General features: G+C 50.0%; 1 protein-coding gene across 1 annotated transcript in view; it reads left to right on the forward strand.

Moving 5' to 3' along the window:
- Nucleotides 1–6,561: 6,561 nt before the first annotated feature.
- Nucleotides 6,562–18,190, forward strand: part of KIAA0141 (KIAA0141 ortholog) — a 16,591-nt gene continuing 4,962 nt past the window's right edge. Inside the window, exons 1-10 of the mRNA XM_008067437.2 lie at nucleotides 6,562–6,650; nucleotides 7,707–7,821; nucleotides 7,917–8,034; nucleotides 10,000–10,147; nucleotides 11,677–11,838; nucleotides 12,108–12,196; nucleotides 12,299–12,395; nucleotides 14,971–15,113; nucleotides 16,519–16,677; nucleotides 16,767–16,859. Of these exons, the coding sequence (XP_008065628.1) occupies nucleotides 6,620–6,650; nucleotides 7,707–7,821; nucleotides 7,917–8,034; nucleotides 10,000–10,147; nucleotides 11,677–11,838; nucleotides 12,108–12,196; nucleotides 12,299–12,395; nucleotides 14,971–15,113; nucleotides 16,519–16,677; nucleotides 16,767–16,859 (1,155 nt within the window). The 5' untranslated portion in view covers nucleotides 6,562–6,619. The remainder of the gene's footprint in view (nucleotides 6,651–7,706; nucleotides 7,822–7,916; nucleotides 8,035–9,999; nucleotides 10,148–11,676; nucleotides 11,839–12,107; nucleotides 12,197–12,298; nucleotides 12,396–14,970; nucleotides 15,114–16,518; nucleotides 16,678–16,766; nucleotides 16,860–18,190) is intronic.

Genomic DNA, 18,190 nt, shown 5'->3' on the forward strand with positions numbered 1-18,190 from the left:
CAAAAAAAAAAAAAAAAAAACGTGTGGGGGAGGGCAAAGAAAGTTGAGTCAACCATGAGTTCAAGATTTCTTTCCTGGATGACATGGGGACACTATACAAGACATAGAACTATGGAAGCCGATGATGAAGTTCTGCATGTAAGACTTAGGAGGGGCTGGTCAACTGAGTCAAGTGCCCGGGGTCAAGCAGTCTGATTGAGCGAAGGTCCACTGGTGGTTAATGGGGTGGTCTTTGATGACCTTGGTGACCACTGTACCAGAAGAACAGGGATGGGAACTGGGTCACAGAGTTAAAAGGAGAGGGAGTGTTAATTAAGGAATCTGGCAGTAGAGAGAGGAAGCAGCAGAAGGGTAGTGGAAAAAGGGCAGGAGGATCAAGTGAAGGATTTCCCCCCAAGATTGAAAAGACCTGTGTGTCTTTCATCGTCAGAAAGAAAAACGGTAGTGGACGTATGCTTTGGCACGAGGGTCAGGATAATTATAGAGACAAGGTTCTAGAAGAGACAGGAAGGGAATGGGCCTGTAAGCAAACACAGAGTTTGGCCTTAGAACAAAGGAAAGAGACAGACCTCTCCAATGGAGTCTATGTCCTTGTCGTTTCCTCTAAATCATAAGCATGCCGTATGTTTATTTGTAGAGCATGCAGCTAACGTCCAAGCATACTCACAGCTGTTCTCAAGTTGGAGTCTTCATCATCATCATATATATAGCTACAGCTACCATTGCACACCATGCGCCCAGCCATTTAAATGTGTTATCTCCTAAGAAGGGTGCGGTTATCGTTCCCACCTTACAGATGGAGAGACTGAGGTAAAAGCTGTTATAATTCACTGGACCAAGGTAAGCTAGCTGATAAGTGTTAGGGCTGCGCTGGATGCCAGACAGTCCAATTCCAGAAGCCCCGCTCTTCTGTGCTGCTTCCTGACACTTCAGAGTTGAAAATGGTAGCCTCAGCCGGGCTTGGTGGCTCAGCCTGTAATTCCACGCTTTGGGAGGCTGAGGTGAGTGGATGGCCTGAGCCCGCGGGTTCGAGACCCGTCTGGGCAACTTGGCGAGACCTCATCTCTACAATAAATCAAAAAATTAGCCGGGTGTGGTAGCGCACGCCTGTAGTTCCGGCTACTTGGAAGGCTGAGGCGGAAGGATCGCCAGAGCCCAGCAGGTCGAGGCTGTGGTGGCCAGGAGCGGCCACTGCACTCTAGTCTGGGGGACAGAGTGAGACTCCAACTCAAAAGAAAAAAGAAAAAAGAAAAAAGAAAATGGTAGCCTCTAGGGAGTAGGACTAGGGGGCAGAGAGCGTGCAGTAGGGTCTGCCGTGTTTGATATAAGCCTTGAGCACTATTTTATGTTGCACTAGAGTAGGAGCTTTTCAACGACCATTATTTGCCTGAGGGTCAAGTCAGACATGCTTGAACGTGGCATGTTCTCTGCTTCCTGCCAGCAGGTTCTTCCTTCATGTACTTCACACTTAAGCATAAAGCGTTTGACAACCTGACCAACTCCTGGTCCAGGTCCCTGCGAGGTAGCAGGTTTTCACAACACATTCTTTTAAAAAGAAATTAAACAGAACATTTTATAAAGGCATTTGCACTCTTTTATAATAAAAAATTCCCACTAATTAAAAGTAGAAAGAGCTGGTCTTGGTGCTGAGGTGATGACTCAGCTTTTTCATTGCTGAAAGTGAGGTGACTTCTAGAAGGGACAGGGTGGGAATGAGGGCTGACCCCTCTATGCCCCACCCAGCAGCCAGTGCCTTTTTTGGATCCTTCTGGCCTGGCCATCCCACTGCTGAAACCCTTCCTAGGTGTCCCATGCCCTCTGGACAGGGCCCAAACATCTTCAAGGGGCTTACAAGGCTTTATGACCTAGTGCCATTTACCTTTCCACACTAAAGGTCTGTCACTATCTTATCACTCCTCCCTGCCTCCCAGGCTACAGCTTCCTTTGCCTCCCTGGAACTTTGCATCAGCTGTGTCCCGTGCCTCAAAGGTGCCTTTCTTTCCTCTTCTTCATCTGGCTCCTTCCAATCCTCGTCATTCGGGTTTGTCAGTTTAGCTGTTGCTGCTTCCAGGAAGCCTTCCTGACTTCCATGGCTAGGTTACAGGCCTCCCCTAGGTGTTCCCATGGCACCCAGTACTTTCCCCACCATAGTACTCACTCATCTCCAAAGAACCACACTTCCCAGTATGCACCACCTTGTGTCTTCCCCTCCCACCTGGCTTCAGGGCTGGTCCTGGGATTGCTGTAACCATTGAGTACAGGAGAAGTGATACAGACCGGCTCTGGGTCTGAGTCTTAAGCAGCCTGGCAGCTTCCACTTTTGGGGGCTCTGAGCCACCATGTAAGATATTCAGCTCCCCAGCTGGAGAGGCCATGTGGAGCAGAGGAGCCCTGAGATGACAGGAAGGAGAAAGAGGCCCACCTTGATTTCAAACTTCTGGCCCTGCTGGCGCCTTGGTTTCAGACTTCCAGCCTCCACAACTGTAAAAGAATGGATTTCTGTTGATTGAAGCCACCAAGTTTTTGCTAATTTGTTATAACAGCAATACCTTCCAGGGCCCGACTGGAGTCTCCCTGTGACTCCGGCTCCAGCTGCCATCTGACTGCAAACTCATGAGAGACTCCAAGCGAGACCAGCAGTATTACCCAGCTGAGCCCAGACAATTTGCAGAACTGTGAGAGATTAGAAAATGATTGTGTTGAGTCATACATTTTGGGGTGCTTGTGCTGCAATAAATAACTAAAACACCATTCTGTATTTTAATTGCTCACTGACTGCGTTTGCCCAACTAGACTATTTCTCTGTGAGGGCAGGGACCACATCCATTTTTAAAAATTGTTATATACTCAGGACATTCTCCTGCACTAAATATACTGTCAACATTTGATTAATGCAAATCAAGAATGCCTACAAAAACAATGGCAACAATGCATGTCCAGGGCACTCATGGTGTGAGCACACGATGGCACGTGTACACATCGTGAGAAGTAATGATTGACTGGACAGCTGGGCCAGAGGCTCCCGATGTAAGATAGTCAGTTACCTTTGGTGAGGGATGGTGTCCGCTCGAGAGACTTTATAGAAGAATTGGGTCATCATCCAACCACATAGAGCTTGAAACAGACAGCAATGGCTGATGGTCTGGAGCCTGGCGGTTCGGGCAGTTGCCATTCCTGAAAGCGCTCCTGTGGGCAGTCCCAAACAGGTGATCTGGTGTGGGCTCCTGCTGACCTCGCCCTCTACCCTCACACAAGTGGTCTGTTGACGAATAGGTTTCTGAGGACAAACAATGCTGTCCTGCTGTATTATATTTGGGGACAGATGCCCTATCCTCTCCCTCAACGCTCTTCAACTAGCTTCCAACAGGGCCCTCAATGACAGTTTGTGAAAGGACAGAGTTCAAAATGGAGTTTCTCTGGTCTCATACACGACAATAATCCTTTCCCGAAATCCTAGACAAGTCACAAGACATTAACATCTCCCAAGAATTTGTTTTTCAGCTACCAGTCTGGCCCTTCTTGTCTATGTGATTAGCCACCTGTGACTGACTCACCCATCTTACTACTGGCCCACCTTTGTGTATGTGCTCGTGACTGACCCACTCTCCATCTGCTGTCAGAGATACGAAAACAGACCCCATGCCATGAGGTCAGCTCCTGTGAATGCTTGTCTGCCCACAGCAAAGGAAGCTTTCAACCTCAAGCATTTGCTGTGAAATATTCCTTAAGCATTTGGTCCCAGCCATCTGTGATGGCCCATGCCTATAATCCCAGCAATTTGGGAAGCGAAGGAGAGAGGATTGCCTGAGCCCAGGGGTTCGAGAGCAGCCCAGGCAACTTTTTTTTTTTTTGAGTTGGAGCCTCACTCAATCGCCCAGACTGGAGTGCAGTGGCCTCTCCCGGCCACCGCAGCCTCGACCTGCTGGGCTCCGGCGATCCTTCCGCCTCAGCCTTCCGAGTTGCCGGAATTACAGGCACGCACTACCATGCCCGGCTGATTTTTTGATTTATTGTAGAGATGAGGTCTCACCAAGTTGCCCAGGCGGGTCTCGAACCCATTGGCTTAGCAATTCACTCACTGCAGCTTCCCAAGGCGCGGGATTACAGGCTGAGCCACTGAGCGCAGCTTAATTTTTGATTTATTGTGGAGATGAGGTCTCACCAAGTTGCTCAGGCGGGTCTCAAACCCGTGGGCTCAGGCAATCCACTCACCTCAGCCTCCCCAAGTGCAGGATTACAGGTTGAGCTACTGAGCCTGGCTAGCCTAGGCAACTTAATGAGACCTCGTCTCTACAAGAAGTCAAAAAAACTAGCCAGACATGGTGGCACGTGCCTGTAGTTCCAGTTACTTGGAAGGCTGAGGTGGAAGTGTTGCCCGAGTCCAGCGGGTCGAGGCTGTGGTGGCTGTGAGTGTGCCATTGCACTTCCAGCCTGGGTGACAGAGTGAGAATCCAACTAAAAAAAAAAAAAAAAAAGAAAAAAGCGTCTGATCCCCTCTTCAATCTCAGAGATGTGGATCCACCCTTTTTCTCTGATTTACTTTCTAGATAAACTATTTTTCCTAATTTAATTTCTGTGCAATTCTTTGCAAACCCGTGGTGTTGGCTCAGCTCCCTGACCTGACAGTTTGCATGTGAAATGAATACATCTGCACTCAAATCAGTAAAGCCCACGATTGGGGCTTTGTGCTCTTGGCTGTCATCAGCACAAGGTGTCAAGTCAACAGGCACTGTTTGAACATATTCTGTGGGCTCAAGTTTATGTTAAACCCTATGTGAGATATGAAATGGGAAAATGCCATCCCTGCCCTGAGGGAAAGAAGTAGGAGACTGGACTTACACAAATGAGATAATGAAATAACAGGACAACATATAATTACTGCTAAACTGTGTAGCAAGAAATTGAGTGCTACAGGAACTGGGAAAGGCAGGGAGCAGTGAGGGCTCCAACAGCTGAGTCTTCACTGAAGAGTTGGGGTTGAGCTGAGCCTTGAAGAATGATACAAACTGCAGTTTGAAAGGAAGGAGGGTATGAAAGTCCCAGGAGGAGGAACAGAGCTGAGCCAGCATACTTGTCTGCTATTTTGAGGTTGCAACACAAGGAATAGGATAGGTGGCCGTCCCAAATTCCAAAGCAGGGTATTTCTGGTTTTCCCAATGTTCAAACTTCTGGGCGTTTATTTACTGTTTCTTCTTTGCAATGCCTTTCTCCATTCTCCACCTGGCAAGCTCTTACTTCTATTTAAAGGCCCAGCTCAAATGCAACTACTTCTCTGAATCTTTCCTTAGTATCAACACATTGGTCATGTCACTACTGTAATAGTATCTGTTATGTTTGTCTGCTTACCTTCTCCCCTTTTATAATTAGTAGTAACTTACATTTACTGGGCTCTGTGTGCCAGGAACTATGTGAAACTTTTTAATGTATTATTTTACTTAAACCTCACAACTGCACGAGGTATCATAGAAGAACCTGAGGCTTAGTGTGGCTAAGGAACCTGTGCAGGGTGACAGCTACGAAGGAAGAAAGCTGGGCTCCAAACCCAGATTTGTGGGACTCCAAAGCCCACTCTGAATCCATCGGCCCAGGGTTCCCGGAGGTCACAAAAGCTCCTTACTTCCTCTGTCTTCTCAGATCCCAGGACAGTGACTGACATATGGCTCAAAAACTGTCTATCAAGCTAATACAACGTTCACACCACATGCCTCGGCCTAAAAGCAGGTCCCCCGGTACTTTTACTCCGGGTAGCGACTTACCCTCACCTAAATGTCACCTGCGGGGGGGAGGGCAGAGGGGAAGAAGTCTGAACACCCTACGTTTGAATGCGCTCCTTCATTTCAGGGATTCAAGTGTGGCGAAATCACGATTTTGCGCAAAAGAACACACACGCAGCTTTGGCTAGGTCTGAAGACGAGGGCTCAGAGTAACGGTGTAGGGGCCGGGCGGGGTGGCGCCTCCTCTCAGGTATTTGGAAAGGAGCAATTCAAGACTCAGCCTGTCGGGCCAGTCACCCCATCTGACCATTCCATGGGACTCCATCGTGGCGCAGCCTGAGGCCCAGGGCAGCGAAGGGCTTGGTCCGAGGGGACAGAGAGCAAGGCTGGGCCGGAGCTGGAACCCGGAAGCAAAACCCCGCCCCGCGCAGCTTCTCGTGGCCTCCGCGGCGGGACCCGGCCGCCATCCCCAAGTAGGTGGCCCCTTTGTCGGACCTAAGGCTCCTCTCCGCCACAGTCTGGGGCCCGGGGAAGCCTTTCTCCTTTCGCGGCTGCACGGGCTCTGCAAGTCCTCGCCGCTGTGGCCCACGCCTCCGTGGTCCCGCTCGCGAGTCGTTCGGCTTCGTGCCCCGTGACCCTCTCCTGGGCGTAAGGCGGAGAGAAGCCGCTTCCCCAGGCCGGGCCACAGCCCCCGCCCTTGCGCAGCCCAACTCCCCGGCTCACGCCCGCCCACAGCCCCACTTCCTTTCCGAGCGCCGGCTTCCGGCGGGGCCGCTTCCTATTGGCTGGAGGAGGGCCTCCCCGGGGACTCGCCGCTCGGGGCGCCGTGGCGGCCGCCCCCGCCGCTGCCCCGTGGCGTGGCCTCACTCTTCCGGCTACGAGCGCTCCGTGGTGCGGGCGACGAGATGTGGCGCCTCCCGGGACTCCTGGGCCGAGGTGAGGGGCGTCGGAAGCGAGCGTCTTGGGGCCGCTGAGACTAACTCGGAGGGGGCAGGTCCGCGAAACAGCTAGAGCCGTAGTGGACGGGGCTAGAGCTGAGAAGGCGGGGCCCGGAAAAGGGGCGGGCGTACGCCTGAGCAGTGAGGGACTTGTTGGAATTTGAGGTGTAGGTGGGGCTAGGTGGAAGGGGGTGGAGCTTAGATCCGAGGAAAGGGGTGGGGCTCTTGGAGGGGGAGGAGTCAAATGGGATGGTGGGCGGAGCGAATGAAAGGCAATTAGAGGTGAATGGAGGGGAGAAGGTGTTTAGAGACAAGGAGCCCCAAGCATTGAGTGAGAGAGTCTGTGCATGAATGTCTGGTCATATAGAGCAATGGTTGGCTGCTGTAGGAGGGTATGCGAATCACATGGACTATCTAAAAACGTAGATACTCTGAGAAATCCTGGTTTATTGATTCTGGGTTGGTACCCAAGAATCTGTACTAGGCAGAAGATTCTTGTTTAAGAGCAACTGCTAGCTGGGCACGGTGGCTCATGCCTGTAATCCCAACATTTTGGGAGGCAGAGGCGAGAGGATTGCCTGAGTCCGGGGGTTTGAGACCAGCCTGGGCACCTTGGCGAGACGTTGTCTCTACAATAAAATTTAAAAAGAACCTCTAGCCGGGCTCGGTGGCTCAGCCTGTAATCCCACGCCTTTGGGAGGCTGAGGTGAGTGGATTGCCTGAGCCCACGGGTTCGAGACCCACCTGGACAACTTGGCGAGACCTCATCTCTACAATAAATCAGAAAATCAGCCGGGCGTGGAAGCGCATGCCTGTCATTCCGGCTACTCGGAAGGCTGAGGCGGCAGGATCGCCGGAGCCCAGCAGGTCGTGGCTGCAGTGGCCTGCACCCCAGTCTGGGTGACAGAGTGAGACTCCAACTCAAAAAAAAAAGAACCTCTGCTAGGCAGGTGCCAGCGACTCTAGTGTTTCTGGGGCGCGGCTCAATCACAAGTCAGTCTTTTGCCTCAGTCCTCTTCCTGTTGAGATGACTGACTCTTTTCACTCTGCACAGCTCTTCCCCGTCTGCTGGGACCCGGCGTCCGGGGAGTGACCCCCAAGTACATCAGCCCAGATGGGCCTCAGGCTTCCACCTCTACCCTGCTGGTCCCTGTGCCCAACCCTGAGAGGTGAGATGCTGCCATTCTGCCACATAGTTCCTCCCTTGGTCTCCCTTTTCTTCCATTTTGGACAGAACTGGACAGCCTCTTATTTCATCATTTAGGCCAGGTCCCCATGGCCCAGGCAGGAGCAGGGGTCCAAATTCCCATGGATGGAAGAATGCCTTCCAATGGATGCCTACCTGTGTCTCCCGGAACACCCTGTGGGATGCCATATCATGGGTAAGGTTTCCCCAGCCCTGTCCTTGACCTTCACTGTGAATGAGAATGATCCTGCGTGTACAGTGCAGCCTAACCTGGAAGTAAGAACTAGGGCATCATTGTGTCCACGCAATTAGTAACCCAAGGTATTGGAGCATAGTCATAGAGATAGGGCCGCTTCCGCCCCATCCACCATGTTATTTGTTCCTCATTTCGTTCAGTAAACATTTATTTAATACTGCCTCTGAGCCAGGCATTTTTGCTAGACATTTGGGAGATAGCAGAGAACAGGGTAGATATATTCTTGCCTTCCTGTAGCTTACAGTAAATAATAATAAATAGCATTATGTATTCAGGGAAAGTATCATGCATGCACTATCTTGTTTAACCCTTATAAAAGTCTTGCAAGGGAAATATAATCTTCATTTTATAGATGAGGAAACTCAGGCTGTGAAATATTAGGTAACCTGCTTAAGGCCACACAGCTATTAAGTGGAGGAGCCGAATTTAACTCTGGAGGTCATCTTCTACAGCTTGGTTTCCCACCTAGTATGGTTGTAAAAGGACCTGGTACAGATTCTAGCTCATAATAGTTGCTCAATAAGTATTTGTTGGATCTGACCTATGAGGTCACATGCTCAGTCGTGAATACAAGTTCCAATAGGCAAAGTTTCAGGTAAAAGTTCTGCTGTATAAGGTATGCTGAACAAAATTGGCACGTATATGACTCTCATGTCTCCATGGCTCATGTCATCTCATCCCTGCTGCTGTCATGCTGTCATACTTTGGGCAAGTTACTTGACTCCTCTGAGCCTTAATTTCTGTAAATTAGTGTCAATAGCATAGGATATCTCCATGACAGGGATACTTCTCTCTGGGGAGCTGTGGTCTAGGGCCATAACACACCCTGGAGAGAAAAGTGCTTTCTCACTTTGCCAAAGAAGTTCTGGACCCTAGTGCAGTCCCACAGTAAGTCCTTTTGGGCACTGGGCCTGGATTCTAGTAGTCCTTGTGTCATCTCTGGGTTCTGTCACTACTGCCCATATGAAAGGATCTGCACGCAAGTTCTCCCCAATGCCATGGATACTTGTTCTTCACAATGCTGGTGCCTTCTCTTCTGACCTTAGCTCACACATCACCCCACAGAGATGGGGAAGGTCCCCCACTTTCTCTGACCCCTTGCCTTGTCAGGCTTCCCTCTTATGCTCTGTGTAACTCCTTGATTTCTTTCCTTCTTGACATTTAGCATAATTGGTAGTTATTATATTTATTTCTCTGTACTTGTGTCTTGTCTTTCTTTTTCAACGCAAGATGTAAACTTCACCACGAGGGCAAAGAGTATGTCTTATTTGCCATTTTATGCAACAAATAAGTTTCTGGGAGTCCCTTCCTAAGCTCAACACAGGGAGAAACAGCAAAAACCAAGCAATCTCTGAAATAAGAGTCAGTCCAGGTCTTTTGCAGACCTGTCAGAGAAGAAACACCTGCACCAAGCATGTGTGAGGATGTGTGGGTTACGGTGGCTTGACTGGGGGGAAGGGAGTAGGGGGCCAGACGGAGGGTGAACCTGATGGGGAAATCTGACCTGTCACTGGATTTTTCTGCTGAGTCCTGACTTACCACGTTATCTTTTTCCCTGCTTAGTCTTTGTGTATTCAGTCACTCACTCTGCATTTATCCAGTATGTACTTATTAGGCCCCAACTATGTCTTAGCACTGTACAGGCACCAGGGATACATTGGTGAGCAAACATGCCTGGTCCCTGCCCTTAGAGACTCACAGAAGAGGCAGACCTTAGATGCTTGATGGGAGAGGTGATGATTTAAGCAACAGCATGATCCGGGCTCTAGAGAAGTATGGGTGCTGAGAGAGCATGTGGGGGGGAGCTGCCCCAGCCCGTCTTCCCAAGGAAGTGACATTTAAGTGCAGGGCTGGGCTGATGGGCTGCCTGGGAGGCCCGTGTCCCTCATGTGCTGTCTTTCCCAGGGCACTTTGGCTGTGCTGGCCCTGCAGTTGGCACGGCAGATCCACTTCCAGGCGTCGCTGCCAGCAGGACCTCGGCAAGTGGAACGCTGCTCCTGGCACAGGCCCCTGGGCCGTTTCCTCTCATCTCCCCTGTGTCACCCATGCTCCTGTGAGTTCTCAGGCCCAGGGACAGGAGGGCTGGGCTGGGAGTTTCCCTGGGCCAGGAAGCATCTCTGGACACACCTCAGGAAAAAAGCCATCAGCAGCTCCTTGCCTTTCCTATCTGAAGTCAGAGGAAGGGGGGTGAGGGGAAGTTCTGTCCACCCAGGGTGTGGGCCACAGCTGCCATGTCCTCCATCGCCTCCTGTGGAGAAAGCCCCATGGGTCTAGGCTACTGTAGATCCTGGGTGTGTGACTTCCTGCCCAGCCTTCAGCTAGCTGGGTTATCCATTCAGCCTTTCATCAACAAACGAATCTTTGTCATGCACCCGTTATGTGCTGTGGCACAGAGGCAATATAGCCCGGTGCTTGAAGCTTTGGGGTCAGACTGTGAGGGCTAAAGCCCCATCACTGCTGCTTTCTAGTCTTGTGTCCCTGCCCAAGTCACTTTTCACTTCCCTGTGTCTCTATAAAATGAGGTAATAATGAAACCCCATGCCAGGCTCGGTGGCTCAGCCTGTCATCCCGCGCCTTTGGGAGGCCGAGGTGAGTGGATGGCCTGAGCCCGCGAGTTCGAGACCTGCCCGGGCAACTTGGCGAGACCTCATCTCTACAATAAATCAAAAAATCAGCCGGGCGTGGTAGCGCGCACCTGTAGTTCCAGCTACTTGGAAGGCTGAGGCGGAAGGATCGCCGGAGTCCGGCAGGTCGAGGCTGTGGGGGCCGGGTGGAGGTGGAGGCTGCACTCCAGTCTGGGCTACAGAGTGAGACTCCAACTCAAAAAAATAATAAATAAAAAAATAATAAAACCCCATGTGTTTCTTGGAAGGACTAAATGAGTTAAAACATGTCAAGGACTTAGAACAGTGTTACTAGTTTAAGTATTAGTTCTTGTCATTATTATGATGAGAATCACTATCACTATGACCATCAAAGAGCATGCTAGGTACTGAGACTACAGCAGTGAATAAGGTAGAGGCCTCCCTGCCACTGGAAGAATTCAAGCAGAGCAGCCATAGGTGCTTAGGATGGGAGTTAGCATAAATACAACCCCTCTAGACTCCCGTGGAGGGAGGCTAGCCGGGGAGATAGAGGAGGCGGAGCTGAAGGAGGTGTCACAGGAGTTTCAGAATTCTTCCTGTGGTCTCTGAAATCTCAGGGAAGTTTGGGTGCAGTGGCACATACCTGTAATCCCAGCATTTTGGGAAGCTGAGACTAGAGGATTGTCTGAACCCAGGGTTTTGAGACCAGCCTGGGCAACTTGGCGAGAACTTTACAATAAATCAGAAAATTAGCTGGGTGTGGGTGGCATGCATCTGTAGTTCAAACTACTTGGAAGGCTAAAGCAGAGAGATCGCCTGAACCCAGCAGGTCAAAGCTGCTGTGGCTGTGAGCCTGCCACTGCACTCTAGCCTGGGCAACAGAGTGAGACTCCGACTCAAAAGAAACAAACAAACAAACCTCTCAGGGAGACCTTAGTCAAACCTGAGCAGGCTGCACTGATCCCTGCTATCTTACCACTCTTGCTGGTCTTTCTAGCACTGCGGCAACATATTCTCCCTAGCCCTGATAGCCTGGCTTCCAGGCACACTGGCCTCAGGGAACCTAGGCTGGGCCAGGAAGAACCCTCAACTCGGCCTAGGAGCATCTCCTCACACAACTCTGTGAGAGCAGCCAGTCCTCAGGACTCCTCTGAGGAAGGTACGTTCCTACCTCATAGAACTGGCAGAAGGATGGCAGGGGTTGGGGGGCGGTGTCGTAGGGTAGGCCGGGGTAGGCCGATGAGCATTGGTTACTGCATATTCCCAGATAAAGGAGCGGTCATTCCTGTGAGGTCCTTTGCCCTCTGGGGTGATGCAGTTATCTCCTGCCAACGGCACTTGGTGGGGAGCCAGGGTAGACTGGGGGAGTCGAAGAGAAGTATCACCTTTTCCTTCTACCTTGGCCTGGCATTGGCTTCTCCCTCGCAGGTCCCAGTGATTTTGGCTTCCTGCATGCCGGCAGTAGCTTCAAGTTCAAGGCAAAACCAGCCCGCCCTCAGCCCGCTGGTGAAAAGAAGGTATTATCCAGATTTATCCACCTGGGTCCCCATGACACTCTCTTGGGCAAGTGGCAGTCATAGTGAACCATCCTGTGATAAGTCTTCATGCTTCTTTCCCAGGAACAAGAGAAATCCAAAGCTCTTTCCTTCGAGGAGGCTGTGACTTCCCTTCAGCAGCTCTTCCAGCTCAGTGTCTCCATTGCTTTCAACTTCCTGGGTAACTGCATGGATCCTGCCGAGGGCATGGGGTGGGTCATATAGTCAGGACAGGGAGTGATTTAAATGAGAGGTTTTATGTTCTCCCAGGTAGGTAGACCAAATCTGGCATGGTGGCTTAATGGTGCCAGGGACCCATTCTTACTCAATGTGTCCTGCCAGTCCTAAAACTGGCTTACATCTTGAGGTCCCGTTTGGCCATTTCAGCTCCTACCCTCACATCCATATTCGAGCCAACTGGGAAGGGGAAGGTGGGGAAGCTAAAAGACCACCTCTTCCCTTTAAAGCTGACTCAGCAGTCACACAAATCCTTTTCCAGAACATAGGCTTATGGCCACACCTAGACACAGAGGAGGCCGATTACCATGTAAGAATGGGGAAGTAAGTCTTGGAGGAAACCTTGCATTCTCTGCCACGCTTAGGAAGGGAAAGGCTTCTGAGGCTTGGAACAAGCCCTTAGGTGCATGAATAGGAACTTCTTTGCCACATCTGGAGGCTTCCCCATTGTCCTGGACTCCGCAGTGGCTTGGCCCTGCAGGCCTTCTAATGTAGCAACCCAGACCCCAGCAGCATCTCTCGGAATCTGGTGGGCAAGGGGGTGAGAGGCTGGCATTACTCCCAGCAAATTATTGAGCATCACCATTTGCCAGTCCCTATTTTCGATGCTAGGGTTACAGGGATTCCCGAGTCGAAACCTTTCTTCTCATGGACCTCACATGGGAGTTGAAGGAAAGAGAAACAACAGATTGGCAAACAGATAAAAAAGAATTTCAGGTGGCGATGAGTGTTACGAAGAAAATAAAACAAGAGAATGTGCTAGTGTCTTGGGCAAGGACACTAGCCTTTGATTTGGAAGTTCTCACGAGAGGAGGCCCTTGAGCTCAGACCTGGCTGACGGAAACAAGCCGCGATCAGTTCCCTCTGGAGAAAGTCCTCTCCAAGCGGAGGGAACAGCAAGGGCAAGGTCCTGAGGCGGGTCTGAGTTCCGACTGTTAAAGGAGCAAAAGAAAGGGGAGTGTGGCTGGAGCTTAGGGATCTCAGGAAGACTGGAAGGAGATGGAGTCAGCGAAGCAGGCGGGGCCTTGTCAGGTGAAGCCTCTGAGCCCAGGTAGAAAGGGTGGGTTTTCTAAGTGCGACAGTAAGCCACTGGGGGGCTTTATTTAAGCAGGAGCAGGCAGGGGGACAGTCACACGATCCAATATACTTTTCCAAAGATCTCTCTGACTGTTGTATAGACAGGTGAGGATTGTAGAGATGGTGAAGGGATGGTGGGGGCGGGGGGAAGGAGACCAGGTAGGCACTGCTCCAGTTAAGCGAAACCTGACGGCAGTAGGGTCTAGGTTAGAGGAGGAAGAGACCAAGAAGAGCAGATGGATCAGGGTATATTGATGGAGCCAGGCCGGGGATGGGGGCAGGTGAGATCCTTGGCCCTCTTAAGTCTTCTCTTCAAGGACAGAGGGCTCTGTCAACCCTGGAGAGAGTCTGCAGGCAGCAGGGAGGCAGATTTCTTTAATTTGCTGCTGGCAGAATGGAACCTAGCTTCTACCTCATTAGCTTTTTGTGATTCTGATGGGCAGACAGTCTCTCCTCAGAATTTTCCTGCCTGTTCCTTCACTCCCATGTTCATTTGTTCAGCAAGTGCTAAGCACCATGGGAGAACTCAAAGGGAACATAGCCATAATCGCATTTTGCGTTTGTATAGTGCTTTCACCCTGTGCAGCGTTATTCTTTCTATATTCTTCTTCTGCTTCTGTCTCTAGGATTTTGCAGTCTAATTGAGGAGATAGGGCTTGTGCTCTTGAAATGGTTTATTTTATAGTAAAAGGCTTGGTATGTTAAGTAAATGCCAAAAAAGTGGTTAAAGCCCGAGTGTGTTCTGAGGATTCTAGAACAGAAACAGGATAGGAGGCCTGCTGGTAGAGGCAGAAAGAGAGATCCCAAGCTAGAGAGACAGTTTGAACAAAGGCTTTAGCATTGAGGGTTGTATCTGTGCCCTGCTCCCTCCCCGGTGCCTTTTCATTTGGGTAGTGAGAAGAGCATGAGCTTTGGAGCTGGTTGTACCTGCACTCAGGTCTTGACTCTCTTACGTCCCTGCTCCCAGTTTCCTCATAAAACAAGGTGAACAGTGGCACTTGTATTGGTTAGAGTTTGTTGGCGACAGGCAACCTAAACCAACTCTAGCCAATCTCTTGGGTTCTGTTGACCTACTAAGCCTCAGAAAGGACAAAGTCAGGGAATCTCCAGAGACCCTGGCAGCAGCTGAGAGACAGTGTGTTTGGAGTACTGGGGTCAGAATAACCCCACAGGGCTGTTTTTTCTCCTTGTCCCAACCAGATCAAGATTCAGCTTTCTGAGAAAGTCTCCTTGGTTGGGAAGAGCACAGACATATCAGTTGACAGCACTGGGGCAGGGAGCAATCTGGATGTGATTACCAGGAGCAGGAGGAAGGTTTAAGGGAGGGCAGAACCCACCTTGGCTATGGCAAACCAGTGAAACATTCAGAGCACAAAACAGAAGGAAAGAGAATCGGAAGTTCACAGAGGAAGCTGTGAGCTTTGACCTTTGCTTTCTTACAGGGACCGAGAACATGAAGAGTGGAGACTTCGTGGCTGCCTTTTCTTACTTCCAGAAAGCTGCAGACCGTGGCTACAGCAAAGCACAGTATAACACGGGCCTGTGTCATGAGCATGGCAGAGGCACCCCCAGGGACATTGGCAAGGTGCTGTGTCTCCTCCCCAGCCCCAAGTGTGCCCCTGGGCTGGGCTAAATGAGCAGTGGGCAAGGATGGGGGAAAGTTCGTCTTTTCCCCGACTTGGTTCCAGCCCAGCTGTGAGGGAAAAATAAGAAAGAAGCGCCTAACTTCTAGGAATTTAGACTCAAAACTCAAGGAGGGCAGGGATTTTCTCTTTCTTTGCAGCTGTAGCCTCAGAGCCTAGAACAGCACCTCGGTGAATGGATTAGTTTTTTAAAAGTAAGGTAACTACACAAGAATCTGTTTTTGAGTCTGGATGCAGTGCCCCATGCCTGTGATCCCAGCACTTTGAGAGGCCGAGGTGAGAGAATTGCTTGAACCCAGGAGTTTGAGACCATCCTGGGCAACATAACGAGGCCTCAGCTCTACCAAAAAATTAACTGGATGTGGTGGCATGTGCCTGTAGTCCCAGCTACTAGGGAGGCTGGGGCAGAAGGATCTCCTGAGCCCAGAAGGTTGGGGCTGTGGTAAACCATGATTGTGCCACTGCACTTCAGCTTGGGCAACAGAGTGATATGCCCAACTCAAAAAATAAATAAATAAAAATAAAAAATTGAAAAGTGGTGTGTTTTTTAGAGTTGTATGTGAAGGCAAAAATAAATAAAGGAAAGCAACTTAAAGTTCCTTCAGTAGAAAACTGGCTAATTACATCTATTTAGGCCTTAAAAATGATATGCTAGATCTATATTGGCAGGGAAAGACATTCATGGTATATATTGTTAAGTTACAAAATAGTGTAATATGATTCAGGTTGCTCTGTGTGTATACCTAAACGTGTATGTGAATGTATAGATATAGATTGTGTGTATAACACATATGTGGGAAGAGAGTTACAAGTCTTTGTAAAATTTCAACAAATAATGATCTTTAGGAGGCTAGATTTCTTGGGATTTTATGTTTCTGTTTTTGGCTGATATTTTTAAAATTTGACTTACCTGAATTATTTTGACTAATCTATAATTACTATGTATTATTATTATTATTATTATTTTTAAGTTGGAGTCTCACTCTATTGCCCAGGCTGGCGTACAGTGGTGCACTCATGGCCACTGCAGCCTTGGCTTGCTGGGCTCAAGAGATCCTTCTGCCTCAGCCTTCCAAGTAGCTGGAACTACAGGCATGTGCCACCACGTTCGGCTAATTTTTCTTGATTTATCGTAGAGATGAGGTCTCGCTAGCTATCCCAGGCTGGTCTCTGGGCTCAGGCTAGCCTCTTGCCTCCACCTCCCAAAGTACTAGGATTTATAGGTGTGAGCCACTGTGCCTGGCCTATTATGTACTATTTAATTAAAATAACTTGTAAAAATTTCACTCAAAGTAGAAGTCTCTTACAGAGTCCCCTGCTGACTGGGTGTTTCTCCCTGTGCCCCAGGCGGTCCTTTATTACCAACTGGCTGCCAGCCAGGGCCACAGCCTGGCTCAGTACCGCTGTGCCAGGTGCCTACTGCAAGACCCAGCCTCCTTGAAGGACCCTGAGCGTCAGAAGGCAGTGTCAATGTTGAAGCAGGCTGCAGACTCCGGCTTGAGAGAGGTGAGTGCCATTGGTGAGATCTGAGATCTCTGAGGCAGGTGGAGCCTGAAAGTGACCAAGATGCCCTTTTCCTTCCTCCTCGACTCCAGGCCCAAGCCTTCCTCGGGGTGCTTTTCACCAAGGAGCCATACCTGGACGGGCAGAGAGCTGTGAAATACCTTTGGCTTGCAGCCAACAATGGGGTAGGCGGCCTCTGCATGTTGGAGATGGAGTCTGATCAGAGAAAGGATTTGGAAACTGGTCCTGAGTTCTCTGCATAGGAGAATGTTTGATAGAAGCATGGGGCTGGCCTAAAGCCTGTGTGCATGTTGGGCAGGGCCAGGGTGCAGTGGAACTGTTGGTAGCTTAAAATGCACTGTGGTGGGAGTGTGTGCACTACAGAGATTGCTGAATGCCATGAAGCAGGGCTTTTCCCCTTCTGGAGAGCCAGTTGTTAAATATTTACCAGCACACTACCAGGCCGGTCACTTCTTGATCCAAACCTGTTTCATCATCTTTGAAATCAGTCGAAGGGGCCAGGCATGGTGACTCACGCCTGTCGTCCCAGCACTTTGGGAGGCCAAGGCAAGAGAATCCCCCGAGCCCAGGAATTCGAGACCTGCCTAGGCAACATGGCGAGACCTGGTCTCTACAATAAATAAAAAAAGTAGCCGGGCGTGGTGGTGTGTTCCTGTAGTTCCAGCTACTTGGAAGGCTGAGGCGGAAGGATCGCCAGAGCCCAGCAGTTCAAGGCTGCAGTAGCCATGATCGTGCTAGTACATTCCGACCTGGGTGACAGAGACTCCTACTGGAAAAAAAAAATTGGCTTAATAATGCCTGTCTTACTTGTCTACTACTTCACAGGACTATTGAGAGACTCAAAACCTCGCTGTGATAACAAGTGTGATAGCACTTTGTAAGCTATGTGCATGGGAGACATGTGGGAGGTGTGCAGTTACAGGTGACGGTATCCTGGGGATGTCAGATGACACACAAGGCGGAGACGCTAAGCAGCCTTGGGGACAGGGTATCTGGTTGTAAACCGGGCACATTGATCCTCAGGCAGCATACCCATGTTCCATGAGCATTAGTTCCATGGGATGTTTATGAGTAATATGAAGGGAAAAGTTGTTGATTGAGTTTGGAAATACTGAGTTAAACAGTTATCTTTAAGGCAGGAAATCGCAAAGCTTTATGTCACGGTGAATCACCGAGATAGTGATCTGTGGTTTGCTGTATTCCTCAAGTGTATCTGACTAGTGTATTTTTTCAGTTGCATCTTGGAGGACCAGGAGTTTTGGATTAAAGCAAGCAATATGTGTATACTATCATGTCCCTACAAAGGTGACTGCTGCTTTCTCTTCTCTGGCCAGCACACTGACAGCTTCAGTGGGATCTTGGGCATTAGAATACTTTTCCCTGTCCACTGTGTGTTGCCCACAGTATCTTTTTTTTTTGAGTTGGAGTCTCACTCTGTCACCCAGACTGGAGTGCAGTGGCCGCTCCTGGCCACTGCCGCCTCGACCTGCTGGGC

This window comes from Carlito syrichta, unplaced genomic scaffold (assembly GCF_000164805.1).
Source record: "Carlito syrichta isolate Samal-C Ts95f unplaced genomic scaffold, Tarsius_syrichta-2.0.1 Scaffold309624, whole genome shotgun sequence".
NCBI classification, from domain to species: domain Eukaryota; kingdom Metazoa; phylum Chordata; class Mammalia; order Primates; family Tarsiidae; genus Carlito; species Carlito syrichta.